At 33.6% G+C, this 19517-nt stretch overlaps 1 protein-coding gene across 1 annotated transcript; it reads left to right on the forward strand.

Annotated features, from left to right (window-relative positions):
• The first annotated feature begins 988 nt into the window (after positions 1 to 988).
• On the forward strand, positions 989 to 10829 carry LOC127842533 (uncharacterized). Its single transcript, XM_052372070.1, has 3 exons — positions 989 to 1688; positions 6263 to 8022; positions 9454 to 10829. Exons 1-2 carry the CDS (start codon positions 1319 to 1321, stop codon positions 7096 to 7098), a joined length of 1206 nt encoding a protein of 401 aa, XP_052228030.1. The 5' UTR covers positions 989 to 1318; the 3' UTR covers positions 7099 to 8022; positions 9454 to 10829.
• Positions 10830 to 19517: the final 8688 nt, after the last annotated feature.

Here is a 19517-nt window from a genome sequence, read left to right on the forward strand (position 1 = left end):
ACTACTACTACTACTACTACTGCTACTACTACTACTACTACTACTACTACTATACCCTACCTACTACTACTACTGCTATACTACTACTACTATACTATACTCTACCTACTACTATACTACTACTACTACTATATACTACTACGATAGACTACTACTTATACTACTACTACTACTACTACTACACTACGATTACTACTATTCTACTACTTACTAGCCTACTATTTTACTACTACTATGATACGAACTACTACTTGCGACTACGACGACGACAACAACAACAACAACAACTACTACGAGAATACGTCTACTACGACGACGACGACAAGAATACGACGACGATACTACGACTACTCCGAATACATACTACTACACTACTACTACTACACTATAATACTACTACTACACTACTTTAACTAATACGAGTACTACTAATAACTACTACTATACTACAAACAACAACAACAAAAAATACTATAATACTATTCTACTAACTACTACTAAGTACTACTAATTACTACTACTACTACTACTACGACTACTACTACAAACTGTAACTACTACTACTACTCCTACTTCTGCTACTCCTACTACTACTACTACTACTACTACTACTACTGCTACTACTACTACTACTACTACTACTACTACTATTACTCCTACCTACTACTTCTACTACTACTACTACTGCTACTACTACTACTACTACTACTACTACTACTACTACTACTACTATTACTATTACTACTTCTACTACTACTACTACTACTTCTACTACTTCTACTACTACTACTACTTCTACTACTACTACTACTACTACTACTACTACTACTACTACTACTACTACTACTACTACTACTACTACTACTCCTACTGCTACTACTGCTATGGCTACACATACTACTAATACAACTTCTGCTACTGCTTTTATAAATAATAATACAGGTGATGATGAAATTGTTTCACACTGTTTATAGGTTCACCACAGGAAATAAACAGAGACGTCAATGACTTCGGTTTTAAAAGGCCTATCGATTCACACAACCAGAGTAACATGTCCATACTATCAGCCGTTTTAGACGGACATGACACTTTTGAGTCAGGTAATGGTACATGTGCGTGGGATCCGTTGGAACGCGATCAAAAGTGAGCAAAGAAAGCATGTGCGCGAAAGTTGACAGAAAATACTATCAGAGTGAAACATGAAATTGAATCAATCGTTACATATTTGAATGAGTCAATCGAGTCAGTTAAAGAGACAGGTACTCGTGGATTGACCGCACACGTAATAAAAGTGAAAGTGGTGGTTGTATCGGCCATTATGGGCTGCGTTGGCTCTACCGCTTCAGACACAGAGAAAGGTGTACGAGAACTATCGATATGTACAGCCATAGGGATGCAAACCATAGAATCAGCTGTAATGGACGCCAACGACACTATTGCTTCAGGGACAGAGGCTGGTGTACGAGAACTGTCGATATCTACAGCAAGAGGGAAGCAGGACATAGAATCAGCTGTAATGGACGGCAACGACACTATTGCTTCAGGGTCAGAGGCAGGTGCACGGGAACTCAAGATATGTACAGCAAGAGGGAAGCAGGAAATAGAGTCAACTGTAATCGATGCGAAAAGGGAATTTGAAGATTTCAAGTCTAAGAAGGATGACGAGGATTACAATTCGAAATGCAAAGGTAAAAATGTTTACATATACGATTTACACATATACATATATTGTTTAAAATTCAAATTCAAATTGATAAAAGTGCTTAATTAACGCATACATAAAGTAGCTGGCAACATAAGACTACTTATTTAAACCGCAACTTCACAGATTATTATTTAAAACAAAACCACTTTTGTTGTTTTTAATATAATTAGTGCACTATTAATCACACGTGTTCTTTTACAATCCTTGACAAGTTGCATGGACACCACAATTATAACGCTACGACATTTATTTGTGCACATATTATTTACAAATAACTATCTAATTTAGGTCGATTCTCTATTTGTCCACATATTCTTTGATTTTATATTCACGTTTAACTATTTGATATTGATTTCTATGACCTCCAAACAATTGTTCATAGTTTTATTCCTGTAATAGATGTTCTGCTTATATTATGACACCGCAGTGAACAATTTATATGTTTTTACTGATTTCGGAATGGCATCCGTCATTATTAGAAAACAAATCCGTTTAAAACAACATTAAAAAATATTTGCGCTATCCCTAGTTTACAAGTGGCATATTAGGTTAGCCAAATTAGTCCAAACTAAGAGCATTTCCATAACACATTAAAACCAAATCGAAATTAAGATTTTGCATCTATATGCAATGCCCGATTCAAGAAAAAAAAGAACTAAGACACTACTATGGGAATTACTTAAAGTCATCTTCTTGTATGGCAACCTTCAGGGCCTTTATGAATGAACGTAGAATTAGAATCATGCAAAACTAAGTCAGTTTAAAAGATAAACGTGCAAACAAAAATTTCATCAAATGAATTGAAGTGAATTACGTTTAAACATGAGTAGTTAACGGTTGATTTTATTACATACTTATTTATGAAAACATGCAACAAATGCTGAGTGATTCTAAGAATTTCATTCAATAAAAAAGGGCGCATACCTTGTATGCATTGACGTGTTCGTTAAAAATGCATTAAACATGTACAAGATGTATTCAGTCCATTTTCTACTCTCTGTCTTTTGTAAAATTGTGAATCATTTATATGAAGTGATTTAAATGATTCATAATTAATAGCTTAACATGTTTGACAAAACATGTATATTCCAATAATTATGTTTCATGTTCACATGGTATAATATTCTACTTTGACACACTTAACCAGCGTGAATATATGATAGTTTAAATATATGTGCTTTTGAATACTTCGTTTTTATTTTAACTGTTTCATCTTATGTTTCAACAGTGTAGTTTTAGGTCAAACAGCAATTTGGTTTGCAACAAGGTGCATGCCTTTAATATATAACACTTGAGCTATTATTTGCTTGCGTTAACACCTTGTAATTTTCAGTAGTCTTTCTGGTGATACAAATACCCGTTTACTTCCATCCATTTAATCAGCTTTTTTCAGGTCATGTTTGAACTCATAAATACACTGTTTCTACGTAAGTGAACGATATTATATAAGACAGTTTAGTATCATGCCAATTGTTCTTAAGTGCTATTTTTGCGTTAAAGTGGCAGGCGAAACTCTTATCATGGCGTTCTAGCATAAACAATTGGCATTACAGCTTCACAAACAAGATCAATATCCGTATCAGAGGAATCCTCAAGAAACTTACTAAACAGATTCATAAAGTGTAGATGCCATTACTTTTTTTATACGACAATACTATTCCAATTTCTTTTATTCTAGAAGTGGTATCGCACATTTCATAACAACATTCAAGCATTGCGGCCCGAGTAATTACATATGTTGTTTTATGTTTCATGCTTTAGAGTGTTTGTATTAAGCCTTACTATCCTTAGTGAGGGATATCACAACAGCATTAATACTTACCTTTGCTTTCTACCTATAAGAAACAGAAATGTAACGAAGAACGAAGGCGCTGGTGAAAGTACCCTATTTAAAATACTATTGTGAAGCGTTGTCTTTGGAAAAACAAACACGCAAAACAAAATGTATTGAAATACTGACGTTTGATATTGATTAACAAGGATTTCATTAAACCTATACAGAACACCTACTGAATTACAAATAAAGATGGTCTAAACGTTATTTAATGTAAAACAAATATTACACTTTCTTTTGTTTATAGGAACGTGAATTAGCTTAGCCAATCTCGCAATTTCTACATGCAATTTTTGACAAGAGCATCTTAATTTACAAATTCTTATTCAAACTTTTTAAATGACCACAAATCGGAATAAGGCTAATATTTATAAAAGGCAATATTTAATACCAATTTGCCCTATTTGAGTTGCACAACCTCGTTTACCAGTTTTGAAGTGTTTTTTAACCTATTCTGAAAATCATGGTCGGTCTGGTGAGTGTTACGTCTGAGCGTGAGTGCACTAATTTCAGTTGGTCTGCTTGAACACAAATAATGAGTGGGCAGAAAACGTACTTTCTGTAAATAAAATAAGACATATTGCTACTTATTATAAAAGTATAGCTCATACGCGCGGTTCCGAGCAGCAGACGATGCAAAATTATACTGTAGCACAGATTTGACATATGTATGTTTATTTGTTTTTAGAACGACAAAGTATTTGTTTCCAATAACCAATGTGAGCGACTTATTAAGTCGTTGGAACGTCTGGGTTAGTCATAGAAACGACATATCTGATCCAATGGAGAGATGGAATAATGTTTGGGATCGAGAAAGCTAACTCAACGTTACAATTGGTAACGACAAGTCGTAGGGACGAAATACGCCAGTCGTTGTAACGATATATCTAGTTAATAAGACTACATGTCATAACGCAATGATTCAAGCTGGCAAATTCAAAATGCGCCAACATAATGTCGTTTTATATGAATCGGAAAGATAAGCGCTTTAAAATATGTCAATTTAATTCGGAACCTGTGTGTATTCTAGTAGATTATTTTGTTTCAACGACTTACTAAGTTATAACCACGACCGCTCAGTTTTTCCAACGAGTTAACGATAGCGTTATCAAGGCTCACTTAGTTGTTCACACGAGTTTGCTAAATCGTCTCTCTTGTTAGTTATCTCGTAAAAACGTTGTCTAAGTCGGTCCCGCATTTTAATATACCGTACGACCAAATCCTTCAGTGAAATGAAGCTACTCGTTGTCTTTTCTTAAAAAACTGTTCTTAAACTTGTTGTACAAATGTCTCTTGAAATAATAATTGATGAAACAGTTATTGCACACGTCTTTAAGTTATTTTCTTAGCATTAAACCAATTACTTAATTGAAACTTGAACCTGTGACACTTTACTTTAATTAAGACTGTGTAATTGACTTTGAAGCGGGCATATCGACGTCTATTTAAATAGATTAAAACAATGATCTTACACATGTATAAATGAGTGTTAAACACTAAGGTTTCATTTCTATTCACGCTTAAGAAATATTTATATTCAAAACTATATCAATTTGTCCGAAGACAATTTTTCTGGGCGCTGGAGAATACGTGGAAGTAAAAAAGGCCGTTAGGATATTTATATAAACGCAAGCTCACTTTTGATAACGGTGCTGAACTTGTTTTTATTGCAGTGAAATATGCGATGTTCGTAGGCGATGATTTCATTTGAATTCGTTATGAATTTTTAATCAAGAATATGTCAAAGACACATATAATTTCGTAAATTTCTCTCAAGTAACCAATTAAAACACAGATATGTTATAGATGACAATAATTAAATGTAATACGTACTATACTATTGTGTAAAATTTCTTTGACTACTTGATATACCCATAACCATACACAAAACTGAAATGTGTGGCCTTGTAAACAAAAACGAAGAAGCAGTGTTTCCTAATTTGCTACTTTATTGCGGAATTTGTTTCCCTAGTTATGTGCCCTAGATATGTTCTGAAGTACACATTTAACGCGCAGTTGTTGTGGTCTGTATGACATAACTACTAAGCAATCAATGAAACCGCATGTTTAACTAAAAGGCACGTGCTATGTAAACTGAAGATTAGTGCTTTAGTGTTATCTACGCTGGTTTCAACATAATCAACCGATACAAAACAATATTTTGCAAACAATTCGTTCCAATAGCCATTTACGTTTAGTATAATGCAAAACTACATGTGAAATGCTATAAAAAATTTACAAAAATTATATGCGTGGAAAAAGTGATAATGATCAAAGCGGACGTTAGTAAACGTTTTGCAAATGTTGCACATTTTATCGAAAATTCTACATTGAAAACAAAAAATGTTAAGAATCGATAGAAAATATACGGTCGGTCTTGACAGTGCTACTCCTTAAAGCAAATGCACAAATGTCACTTGGCCTCCTTGTGCAAACATAGTTTTAGAGTACTAAAAACATACTTTTTATAGGTAAGTTTTGCTAACCACGAAATAGCAAGTCGTAGGTCAATCCCTTCTTAAATAAATTCTTGAAACGAAATATCGACAAATCCCTCACAACATGAGTATTGATAACATTTAGATATATTTTACTATTTAAACATGAACATGATATCTATAAGAACATTATATATACAGTTTATGATGATTATTTGGCCGGTTAATAAGCTAGAGTCTATAATTTGTAGAATATTTAAAATGAGTTTATTTGTTTGATTTCAGGAATGTGGCAAGTTTTGATGAATAATTACAACATTAGACTTTCTCATGTGACATCCTCACCATTGAATGACTGGGTTCAAGCAAAAATACATAACATTTATATGTCACCCAATTTGCAGTTGATGGCTAAAAACAAGGCATCGTTCAAGAAAACTGGAACACAAATTAAGGATTACAAAAAAGTGTTTTCAGGGGATAATAAATTAAATAAACATATATTTATTCAGGGCGAGGCCGGGTCCGGAAAAACAACTTTTCTTGCCAAATTAGTTATGGATTGGTGTAGTGTAAATACGACCCATTCATTCGAACCGTTGCAGACGGACGAAACTAACACTATTGAATCAGATGCACGAATGAGATGCACTTATTTGTTTGAAGATTTAACGATTCTGAAAGTTTACAAGTTCGTCTTCCTTATCACGTTAAGGGAATCAGTTAAGCAGATTGACATTTTTGAGATGACAAAACAGCAAATTATTGACTCCCTTTACGGAACAGAAGGTCGCGATAATGCGTACAAACTACTGACTAAGATTATGGAGCGTGAACGTTGCTTGGTTCTGCTTGATGGTCTAGATGAGTGGACAGGCAATGGGGGTCATTACCTACCGACATTAGCAGCATCCCACAGACAGTGTGATGTGTTGATTACAACTCGGCCTTGGAAATTAACCGAACTAAAAATACCAGACTCGAAAATTGACAAACTACTGCAACTAGAAGGAGTTAACGAGCCTTTCGATGTCAGCAAAAGATATATCGCATGTGTATTTGATTGCAAAGAAAACACGGATTTGGATATTATTCATCTGAATTTGAATCGTACATATTAAACAATGGATTGTACGAGCAGTTGGTCTCACCAATGATGTTGTCGCTGATAGTACATTTATGGGTAGAAAAAAATGAAATAAAAGGATCAAAATGTGAAATATACACTCTATTAATGGAAAGTCTTCTCAAGAAGGCGAACAGTGAAACGAGGGAATTTCAAGAACCGCCCTTTCGATGTTTCACGTCGACGCAGTATATTAAACCAAATATTGAGAAGGTAGATTGTTTGGCTGAAGCGGCATTTAATTTATTGTTTTTAGAAAAACGGGAAAATTCGCTGGTGTTTAGCAGTGCAGAATTAAAGAAATACATCGTATATAAACACGAGCAATTCGGCTTTGCATTGAAATCGGGTATTTTATCAGCAACAAGAAAGGAATCTACATTACGGTCGTCTTCATCATTTACTTTTATCCATAAGAGCATGCAAGAATTCCTCGCTGCTTATCACATAGCCCGCAATTTCCATCTGATTCATGATGTCATTTTCGGATATCTTACTCTCCATAAGGATGCATATCTCGACATATCCCAGGTGTTTATATTTCTGTGCGGACTGGATATATCGACGGCAAATATGCTATCTGTTAAGATGAATGAATGCGATGTTGCTAGTGGTTTTCATCCCAAGTACGAAACTGTATTTCAGAAAACCATATTGTCAGGCTACAGAGAAGCAGTTGCCAATAAACAAACTGACATCCGTCTCAAACTAAGTCACTTTTACGTCAATGAAAGCAATGCAGCAGACTGTCACTCCATCTGGAAACATAACACGTCCACCGTCCTTTCCTTAGACATAGATAGGGAAGAGTTTATTGGTGAACAATTGGGAATGCCTGCATCCCGCTACGAATTTGACCTATCATCGTGTCACAAGCTTAAGTCATTGGAACTCAGCGGAGAATGGATAGGGTTAAAAGGTACATTCATACTGTGTGTCATTATTACTATTATTTTAAATACATTCAAATATTTCATTCTGATAGTTGACTGATTAAACCATATAGAAAACAATGCATTTCAATTTAGGTGATTTGCACCGAGCGTGCATTTTCAGTATTTAAAACAACATGCGATTGCCAAATTTGACTTTAAAATATGATAATATCTAATATAAATCGATATTTGTGTATAATAGCTTACGATACATACGCGCTATTTTTGTAATATTAAATGCTGTATATGTTATCATGTATTTGAACGTTAGTATTTTACATTTAATTTAAATGCATAGATATGTGGAGTTACCAAACATATCAGATTGCATGCTTTAGCAGACTTCAAAACTATGATCTCAGATATACCAGATTTATTAGATGCTAAGCTTAAGGCGCATTTGTATCATATTTAGCCGCTTTATGATTGGACAGACTGTTACGTGCTCTTATCATACGTGAATTACTCAGACGGCAAGTATCGTGGTAAAGTTGATATACTTATAAACAAATATCAGCGTACCACGATGGACTTCATGCAATGGTATGAAACTCAGATATTGTGTTCACGAATGCCACTAAAACAAGCGCTGTCTGCATTTTGCATTATCTCTGATTTGAATCCATTTCAAGTACACAGTATGATATAAAATTGAAAAGTATCCATCGTGACAGTAGATCGTTATACGGAAAAAACACTCAGTGTTTGTCAGAAATATTTACACAGAAAAGGAAGATACAAAAACAGAAAAAAACTTATTTTAAATCCCGTGTATAACACGTGAATTCCTTATTCGGCATGTCACATGTCACATACGCAGTAATACCGCGGTTACTATGTTGGCCAACGTGCAATATATCAAATCGGTGAAAACTCTTTTCTATAAGAAATAGACATTTCAATCGTCATAAGTAGACATTCGTACACAGGTTTATCTCTCCGTTGATTTATTTCCATATGCACTAAAATTAATTATAGTGCAGATAACCTTCTCCGACTAAGCGAGGAGCGATATGTTTCGCATTATTTTGAATAAACGTTATATTCCTCAATTAACAAGTAAGGACGTGTTTGCGTCATCGTAAACATTTTAGATTGATTTAATATTCATATTGCATTTTGGATTACAAATATTGACAAAAAATTGCATAAGAATAATATTACGTAACACAAAAGCTGATTTTCGTAGGAAATGTGTTCCATATCAGTTATTTTCAATACATTTAACGCAGTGAAACACTGTAACATTTAAAAAAAGTTATTTCTTCTTCTTTGTCTAAAACCGTACTAAATTTATAACAAAACATGGATGTTTGATATTGATACGTATTTTGTTTTCGTCTAAATGTTTTCGTTCAGTGTCACCTATAATTACATTCGAAAAACAATAGATTTGTTGCATTTTTTTGTTGCAGATTCAGCAAGTGCGGTTAGCTCGGATCTTCCAGCCTGGATAGTTTTACATTGTGCAGATCCCACACATTGTAGAGACCCTCAACCAGTACTGTCATCCATAAGAAAGATTGTATTACGGTCTCTCAAATGGTCATCTACCTGGTTACGCAGTCTGTTCTACACGCTTCTTACACTGCGTCAGGAAGTAGAGTGTGTACTGGAGCAATGTAAAATAGCGTCTTGTGTTGAGGGCGCGGTCGGCGGATTATATACGTATACATACGCAACAATCATAACAGGTTTAAACCATACATACAAAATGCTCGACTATCGGATAAGTGGCCCTGGTTTGTGGGAGGCACTCTACGGTCTGAATATTAAATATCTGAGTTTGAAAGTAAGGATGGAAGATTTAAACACGAAACAAGATTTGCCATTGTTGAAGACAATACAATCAATCAAACAGCTTGAACAGCTTTGTATTGATGCGGATAATGAGAGTCCTGAGCTTATGGAGACCATGTTCAGCTTCAATAGCAAGTGTGTGACTCTGAGTCGTAATGGTGGTAGAAATGGTCTGGTATTTAGTCACGTTTCGGTGCGGTGTTATGCTTTATTAGTATCCAGACAAATGGACCATATTTACATTGACGTAAATGCCGATCCCGATTTGTTTGAGCGTCTGTATGGTCTGAAAATCAAGAGTCTGGCACTTTTTGGCAATGCAGAACGTTTGGAAGCGAGTCATGCATCGTTGCTGTCAAATGCGCTTTCGTCGCTCGAACAACTTGAAGTAATTAGAATTATTGTGCAAAATGACAGTCAGGATCTCTGGGAGACTCTGTTTGGTCTCAAGATCAAAATTCTGAATATTGGTACTGAGCAGAACGGCTTGGAAGTGAAATATGTATCGTCTTTATTGACTTCGTTATCATCTCTTAAACAACTTGACACTATTATGATAATCGTGAAAAATAACATACCCGGATTGTTTGAGGCTCTGCATGATCTGAAAATCAAGAGTCTGATCTGGGAAGAGGAACATCTCCCAAATTCACAATTTCCACAAAAGCTTTCATTTGAATTCGAATATTATTCTACTGGTCTTGTAGAGGCTCCTTACATATTAAATGTCAAGAGCTTGAGCCTGGTATTGTGGAGGAGATTTGATGATTTGGGAGTGAATCAAAAATCGTTGCTGTCACAGTTTTTATCAGCACCAAAACAGCTGGAAACGCTTTGTATGGAAGTACTTGACAGTACCGCTCTGTGGGAGGCTCTACATGGTCTGGCAATCAAAAGTCTGAGTCTGAGTGGTGTGTCTTCACGTTTGAAATTGAACAATATTTCGTCGTTATCTTGGGCACTATCATCACTCACACAGCTGGAAACGCTTAATATGGAGATATTTTGTTTAAAAGTCGGTCATTTAGAGGCAATCCGTGGTCTGAATATAAAGAGTCTTAGTTTGAATGTCTTAAATTTTGAATTAAATGAAATAGCGTCGTTATCCCAGTTACTATTATCATTAACACATCTAGAATCGCTGAGCATTACATCATCTAAAGAAGGTCCCTTTCCTGAACTATCGGACGCACTCCACGATCTGAATATCAAGAGTCTGAGACTGAGTAAGGAATAATGTCCAAGTCACTTTTTACGCTGATACATCGGGAAACGCATGCAGTTTATCGATTACAACAACCTCAATCATTGATTAATTTTAATTTGTACTGTAATTTATTTATTCAATCCAAATTACTAGATCAAATTAATTAACTATCCGCATGTACTCAGAATCAGCTGGATTTCGGTTCTTAAAAAAGAGTCCCAAGTGAAGAAAATATAACATTCCAACAGGAACTTGATACACTAAAAAATGTGTAAGTGAAACGATTTTGAATACTAGATATGTTACTTGAACCCAGTACGTGGGGATATAGTCTCGATTCTACTGAATTTGCATGTTACGATGCTGATGTCGACGACGATAACCAGGATGCTGATAATTTTAAAGATGATGCAAATTCAACTTTTTGAGAATCTCATGAATTCCAGAATGCGGCTGTGAGACATTATTATAACATGAAATCATGCATTATCCATGTCAGGAACACATTGTGTAAAAACGAATACTATACCTCATTTACATATAAGATGGTTATGTCAAGCATTCAAATAATAAATATAACTAATATCATTCTGCAACAAGTGGATCCGCAGCGGACACACATTTTTTATTCCACACAAAAATCAAACTTAACTGTCATGTGAATTGCTGCTTGGAGCAAGTAACATTCTACATGTATAAATAACAAGTAATCGTTGCATGTGTATTACTTTTGCGTTTTATTTAAATGTTATTCTAAACAAGTTTATTTAATACGTCCCTTTTTGTACGTTGTACATGTATACACACATTATATAATTGATATTTTCATTGCTTGTTTTGCGCGTTTAAGCAGTGGCATGTATATGTAAAGTTTACGAACCCTATTCCGGAACGAATAAATATAACATGAAAATATGCAATGTTTCTATACATAACAATACTATTACACACTTGAATATCATACATATATTCATGATGTTGGTCATGTCAAGCATTCTAATAAGAAAAAGCGTTACTATCAGTCTATGACAAGTGCATTGGCGATTTACCCACATTATGTATTCCACAACGTAATATCGTAGTAAACTGTTGTATTTATTGATGCTCCAGAGCAAGTAAAACACTGTCAAGCACAAACAATCGTTGCATGTGTATAACGCGTCCGTTTTATGAAAACGTTATTAAGTATTTGATTCACGTTTTTTTAGTTTTACATGTTCACAAACATGTATGATTGTTACAGTGTCTGTAGTGTGCCTTTAAGAACGTACATTTTAAGCACATTAACACTTATACTAAACTACTTTTAAACAACTGGTTGGAATCATAAATATTACAAAATAAATCGGCAAGATGCTGCGGGAAAATTCCTAACTACAGTTATAATTCAGTTTCCGAATTTTTACTAATTAAAATAAATATATAGCATTATGTTACAATATATATTTTTCATTCGTGACAATAATTGTTTTGAATACTGTTGTCATACTCATGTAAAACATTTTATAAACTTGTTCATATTTTGAAAATAAATTCTGTGCCAATTATGTTGTTTTCAGATCCTTAAAAACGAATAAAACCTTATAGTGCTTTGACCTTTCCAAGGCGTTGATCCCAGTTGTATGCATATGTTTTTGTGTGATGTGCTCATCTTGACAATAACGTTTATTCCTGAGTATTTGATTTCAATCACACTATTTTACAACTGCTTTTTTACAATTAATAAATGATAATATGCTATAAGAGAGTCCCCATTTGCTGGCGCAGCTTAAGTAGAACTGTGTTTATAATTTAAAGAAGTATACTTTTTTCCCAATAACGATTTCTTGATAATGCTGTTTTTTTCATATAATAAAATAATTGCAACAGTTTAGTCGTTTATTGTTTATTTATATTGTTAAGGTTAATGATAAGTGAGGTTACGTCGATAACGATATAGTATGTGTTGATGATTATGGACGTAAAGATGATGATGATGATGATAATAATGATGATGATGATGATAATAATGATGATGATGATGATGATGATGTTAATGATGATGTTAATGATGATGATGATGATGATGATGCGGAGGATGAGAAGGGGGATGAACAGGAGGAGGATAATGAGGCAGAGTATGAGGAGGATAATGAGGTGGAGAATGAGGAGGGGAGTTTAAGGAGCAGGAGGAGGAGGAGAGGCAGGAATAGGAGCAGGGAAAGGAGGAGGAGGATATGTACACTACTTACTAGAATTTAGACATTTGTCGCACACAACGAACTTGTCAACACCACAAACGAGCTCGCCCTTGACCAACATTTCCTTGAGCCAACCAGTTTTCGTTTGTTTGCGCACACAAACTTGTAATCAAATAATACTACTATCAACGATTTATTTGTTATATATATTTATTTCATTTACTGACAACAAGCACACATTACATATCATGATTATATAGCATACAGTTTTCAATAAAGTCAATATTGGCAATGGTCATTGTCAAACTGCACGATATCATATAATTAATTTATGGAAGCTTAATTTTCATAGATATAGTTCACATAACCACAGGCTTACATACGTGGCACATTTATAATAACATAGATCATTGGCATGTACAATATGCACACATGGCATTCACCATATACATTGTTACACAAATCTTGCTATATAAATTGAGTTATTTCATTACAGATATCAATTGTATATTCAAAATAATTCAATTATATAATACATATCGTTCAATTATTCTTGGTTCTAAATCTTCTCGAAAACCGTATTTTTTTTTATTTCGTCCTTTAGGTTCATTTTCTGTACATTGAAAAAAGTATTACATAAACAAATACTCCACTACATTTGCATGAAAAAACGAATAAAATTACATCCTTTACAGTATGACCTAATTTATGAGTAGAATATTAAAGATTAAACGTTATATGCGTTTATGGGTTTCGCATCGTTAGAACATGTCACAATCCTTAATTTCACAAGATTAATTGTGTAATCAAAGTATACGGTATTTGCGAATGAATGACCTGATGTCAATGTGAGCTCCGTGTTTATTGGCTCAGCTACAATAAGATTTTAAAAAATCAATAAGGTCACGCTTAGTCTCATATTCCGGTGCAGACCAGTTTTCTCTTTCTGTTTCAATAGCGAATTCTTTTATTGCAACAAAGAAAAAAAAAGAAAACCTACCGAGTTAAATTGCATACGTGTTCTACATAGCCTTTACGATATTTAAACATTTTCGCAAAATAAGATTTAGTTTTTAGTCAAATTTTCAATATTTTCAAATGGCTGAAATGGCCAACGACAGAGCGATAACTACATCGTTAAGCTACCACCTATGCGGCACGCTCAAAGTAAAGTTTTTACTTTTTAAAAAGCCTTTATTCTTAAATCCCAAACTTTGTGTTTTATTGCAACATATAAATTAACATGATATTGCATGTATGTGTACGTAAACTCATTTTACATGTGTAGGTAAAGGAAGCACTTTCGCCAGCATTGTCTATTAAGGAATAAACTATTTTTTTACAAACCCCTGCTTAGTAATTTTGCAAAACAATTGCATTTTTTCAGTCCTAGGAGACTTCAATAATATTGTCCTGATGAACGCATTTAAACTTCTTCTAGACAAATCATGGTGAAAATGAAATGCAGATCATTTAACATATTAATTATGCTGAAACTTTCTTCGTGAAAATCCTCTGGTAAGCAGCTTTAAAAGACGGGAACGCTATAATCTATATCACGGTGTATGATCACGTTATTTTGTGGGGTTCCCAATCAAACGTTAATGGATGTAAACATACCGGTAAAACAATTTTTCTTACGAATTTCAACTGGTGCATAACAGACAGATTTTTATGCTGCTTATGGCAATGTGAAAAACATCAGAACTACTTTATTTAATATGCATGTGTTTTTGTTCAAAAATTATATTATCACTGCGTCCATGTATACGGTTATTGTATGTTTCACGCAACGTGAAATTTTGTTTTGATTTCAGACGTGTTCAAGAATTTATTATTATACCTTAAGATATTGACACAAGCTGCAAGAAAAAATGTCGTATGCAATAAAGATGTTTGCAAATGTATTTCAATAACTTGAGATATATGTAAAAAGTTCTTAACGGTGTGCTTACATTCGGTCCAGCCCATGTGTAATCCTCTAAAAACTCCGTTAATTTTGCACCCCGATATGTTTATGACGTAATCGAATCAAAAACAGTGCAACATACGACCTAAGATTCTTTTGAAAACTTCCATTACTTGAATGTTTGTGTTCAGTATTTTAATTCCAAACGTATACTAGTAAAAACTATTCGCCCTCACATACTAATTACCAGGGTAAAACACGAGCAGTTTAAATCCATGTGTGCATGCAGACTATATTTTTATCTTTAGTATTACATAAACATGGTACGACATGGTACGACATCAGATGTAGGCTTTTCCACGAATGAACAGTTATTTTGAATACAGTTTGCACACAGTAATATGTAAAGTTACCTTTAAAAATAAATTCAAATATACCTTGTATACGTGACTTTTGTTATTCGTGCTTATTATATTAATGTCGTTATAATGTCAACATACATGAAATCAATTGCGCCAAAATGCAGCTTGCGTGATATTATGCTTTATACAAACAAATCCCTTTCATTAAGGTATTATGCATCTGTTAATACACCGACTATATGATTGATCGACTATATTATTAATATGCACATATAATAGTATACAATACACATCAATTAAACAAATCGGAAAACAGCCTTACAGGGTTTTTTCATTATTGATGCGCTGACAGTTTGCATATTAACAATTTTGTATTGATACAGTTTTATATAAAGACGAAATAGCATTGTTGTTTAGCGTACGATTACATCTTAAAATAATTTGAATGTTTTCGTAATGTAAATCGGCACCTTCAAGTAGTTAACTGGGTAGGTTTATACTCCGTTAGTTGTTTACCAGTCATGTCAAGGCCACAGTTCAAAACGAAAACAATAAATGACTTAAAACAACATTTGTTTTCTTTACCCGTTTGCTCTTGTTGTTTATGCATTTATTATATAAAAAAAAATGTAAGTGCAACTCTGATATAACTTGATACTGCGAGAGCCGGTGACCAGTCTTGGCATTACTACAAGCACGTCTCATATAGATGCCGTCTGGTCCTAATACAGTTAAATAATTTATATGATACACAAAATTGCTAGGCTAGGTATAAAGAAATGCTCATCTTGATAGCACATATTCTGTATACCTTATCACCATATTATGGTCTTTTACAAAAATTAGTGTATTTAGTGTTTTAGTAAAATATGTTAAGTGTGCATGCTCATAAACATAAAAACACTAAAACCACTAAAATGGAAATAATAGGCATTCACTGCATTCAAAAACAGAATCAAAGTGTTATAAACATAAAAATGCTGATACATTGCGAACATGATAAAAATAAAAGCCGAAGATAAACTGTATTCATCTTACATCAGCATGTGTATGCACGCGTTCGAAAACAATTGTAAATGTGTCTAAAAAGGGCAAAACAGGCCATTTATTATATATGATGTTCAATCGTTATAACAATATAATACAACTGATGTTATATTGTAAAGTATCCAATTGCTGTCAATTCGAACAATCAAAACCACTTTTGAATACGATGATCATTTTCAAATTGTTATCTCTATGAATCAAAACCTATTGTCCAAACTATGTTTATCTCTTTGGGAAACACTCCCTCACGACATTTCAATATCACGTTAAACCCAATTATTAACCATGCCCTAAGACTCAACGTCATAATATTTAATCAATTATTCAAAGCTTAACATAACCGAATGATGTAAATAACAAAGCGTACCCACATTTCACATTCAATATATGACGGAGCACAACATGAGGACTGATAAGTCATAAGTTGCATTGTTACGCTGTTAAGGTAGCGTGTACGATTATAAATGTTGTACGATATAGTGTTCAAATGTATCTGAAAACCGAGAGTGTTATGTTTTGTGCCGAATAAATGTCGACAGATTTTTTCAAAACACAAGCGTTAATTAAAGAATAAGTTTTTGGATTACATTTAACATAGCTGTAATTGAACTTCAAAATTATATGTTTATTTAATTCTACTTTCGATTTTGATGTGTTTACATCCATATTTTAGGGGCTTTCTTCTTTCTATCTATCTTTAACAACATGATTTTCGAAGATTCATTACGTTAATACCTATCGAATTATTTCCTCCTTTTTTCCATACTAGTTTCTGATGTGGATTATACCATCCGAATTAAAGGGGTTAAATTGTCCAACAGGTTTACCTTATATTAAATTTACTATGATACGATTTGTGTTTAAATTGGCCATGAGATATAAACAGTATATACACGTGTACGTTTTTCCAATGCACCTGTAAAAAGCGATTCGAATTGTTCAAATTGTTCGTTAAAAAAATTAACACGCCAATTAAATAATTAAAGTAAATTTACATATATTTCCGTCAGTGCGTTTTATTTGATTTTTAAATATAGTTCCTGAGTTGCTAAACGTGTGTTTATACGCACTGTATTACAACATTCATGTGCCGTATAGCTTATTATTTTTTTTACAGTTTTATGATTATGTAAATGAACTGTTAACCTGTTTTTGAATCCAACATAGATCAACATACAGCAACAGAAAAAGACTCGATGTAACTAGTCTTTTCAATTTACATGGGTCTCCTAACACGCCACGCATAAGATTTGTCATTAATTAAGGTGTTACGTATAAATATTTTTTACATAACGGGCCATGCAATTCATCAAAGTTTAATATGAAATTTCGTATAAGACACTTATATCGAGCATAAAGCTCACATAATATGGGATCACATTGATTATATACATATGCATAATCATTGGCCTTCTAAGATGTTAAAAAAGAAAATATGTTCTTAGAAAAGATAGAGTGACACGTCTGTACAGACTTGGAATAAGAAACTTCAAATGTCATTAAAGTAGTGTGACCAAATTCCACATAAGATAATACTAAGTATCCAATGCTAAGACTGTGTTAATATATTTGTAAACTTCTAATTTGCACACTGTTTTCATAAAATGTATACACATTATGTCAATAATTCAACATTACAATATGATTTTAAATAACACACCATACAATTGTTTGACCAAAGCACTTTAAAGTCATTCCTTAATCTTGCCTAATAAATCTGAACGGAAATCATAAGAAAAACACTGACATCTTCCCACACTGTAAGAACTATATCATGGAAATCATGAACTGGCATTGCCGTATTTTAACACCACAAACATATAATGATATAAACGCTACAATAGAGACTCATCGGGAATTCATGGTGAATTTTTTTCGCATATCAATGTCGCATACCAACGAATTCATTCCTCGTATAATAAAATGCGGAAACCGAAGAAATTTATTCAATGTATGTAAACAATCTAGAAGAAGAAACATTCTTTTATTTACTGCTTCATATGAGTATTATTTCTATGTAAAATACATTGTTTTGCGATGAACACTTGTGAAAGAGTACAAATTTAGAGAGTTAAATGTTGTACAAAGTTATTAACAATACAAAAAGTTATTTGTGTTAAGACTTATCATAAACTTTCTCATCTGATTTATTATGTTATGCATTTCGTTTATCAGGTTTGGATACAGACATACTTATATACGCTGTTTGGTTGTACTGAAGGTGCCAGTACACACGGGGCAATCCATGTTTTTGACATCTGCTGGACATACGGGCAGTGATTACATCACGAAGAGCTGCGACTGTTTACGAATCTCATTGAACGAATGCTGATGTTCAGTTTCAATATTACACAGATAAAATGCTACATACGTCTGGCAATTATAAAGAAAGAAATGTTTAATCGAATTCTTAATGAAATAATTACATGGTTTCTTTGAAAAGAACTGCCATGTTCTACACGATCCAATGAACTCACTTTTTTATTGACAGGAACATAACCATATGTTTCGTGTGGTGTTTCTTTACAAACAATAAACACATTTTTGCGTGGTGGTCATTCCTCATGATATCAACCTAGTGTGAACTGTTCGATTGCATTTTTTCCCGGCTACAACAAATATGCCTTCTACGATGTTTTTAATCAATGTTCACAATTAACATAGATATCAAAGCCTGGAAATTGGTCTAATTTGGTACCGATTATAGATATATAAAATTACAAAGGAGCAGCGGTTCGTGGTTGGAATACCAACATCTAGAACGAGCTTTTGGCATTTGGGATGTATTTTAAAATTAACTATTGGGGGTTTAGATGAATAGGTGTATGAAAGATTGGGAACAGAAAATATGCTAGATGGAGTCAGATGAACTCAACTGACGTGATGCATGCCCGTATCATAATCTGCAGTTCATCACGTATGAAGGACTACGTGAACGTGACATACAATTAAATTCAATTATAGTTCTGAAGTC

This window comes from Dreissena polymorpha, chromosome 8 (assembly GCF_020536995.1).
Source record: "Dreissena polymorpha isolate Duluth1 chromosome 8, UMN_Dpol_1.0, whole genome shotgun sequence".
In the NCBI taxonomy this organism is placed as follows: domain Eukaryota; kingdom Metazoa; phylum Mollusca; class Bivalvia; order Myida; family Dreissenidae; genus Dreissena; species Dreissena polymorpha.

Coding starts and splice junctions, on each gene's coding strand:
- LOC127842533 (XM_052372070.1), top strand. CDS start 1,319: ATGGGCTGCGTTGGCTCTACCGCTTCAGACACAGAGAAAGGTGTACGA. Junction 1,689..6,262: donor TTACAATTCGAAATGCAAAG/GTAAAAATGTTT, acceptor GTTTGATTTCAG/GAATGTGGCAAGTTTTGATG.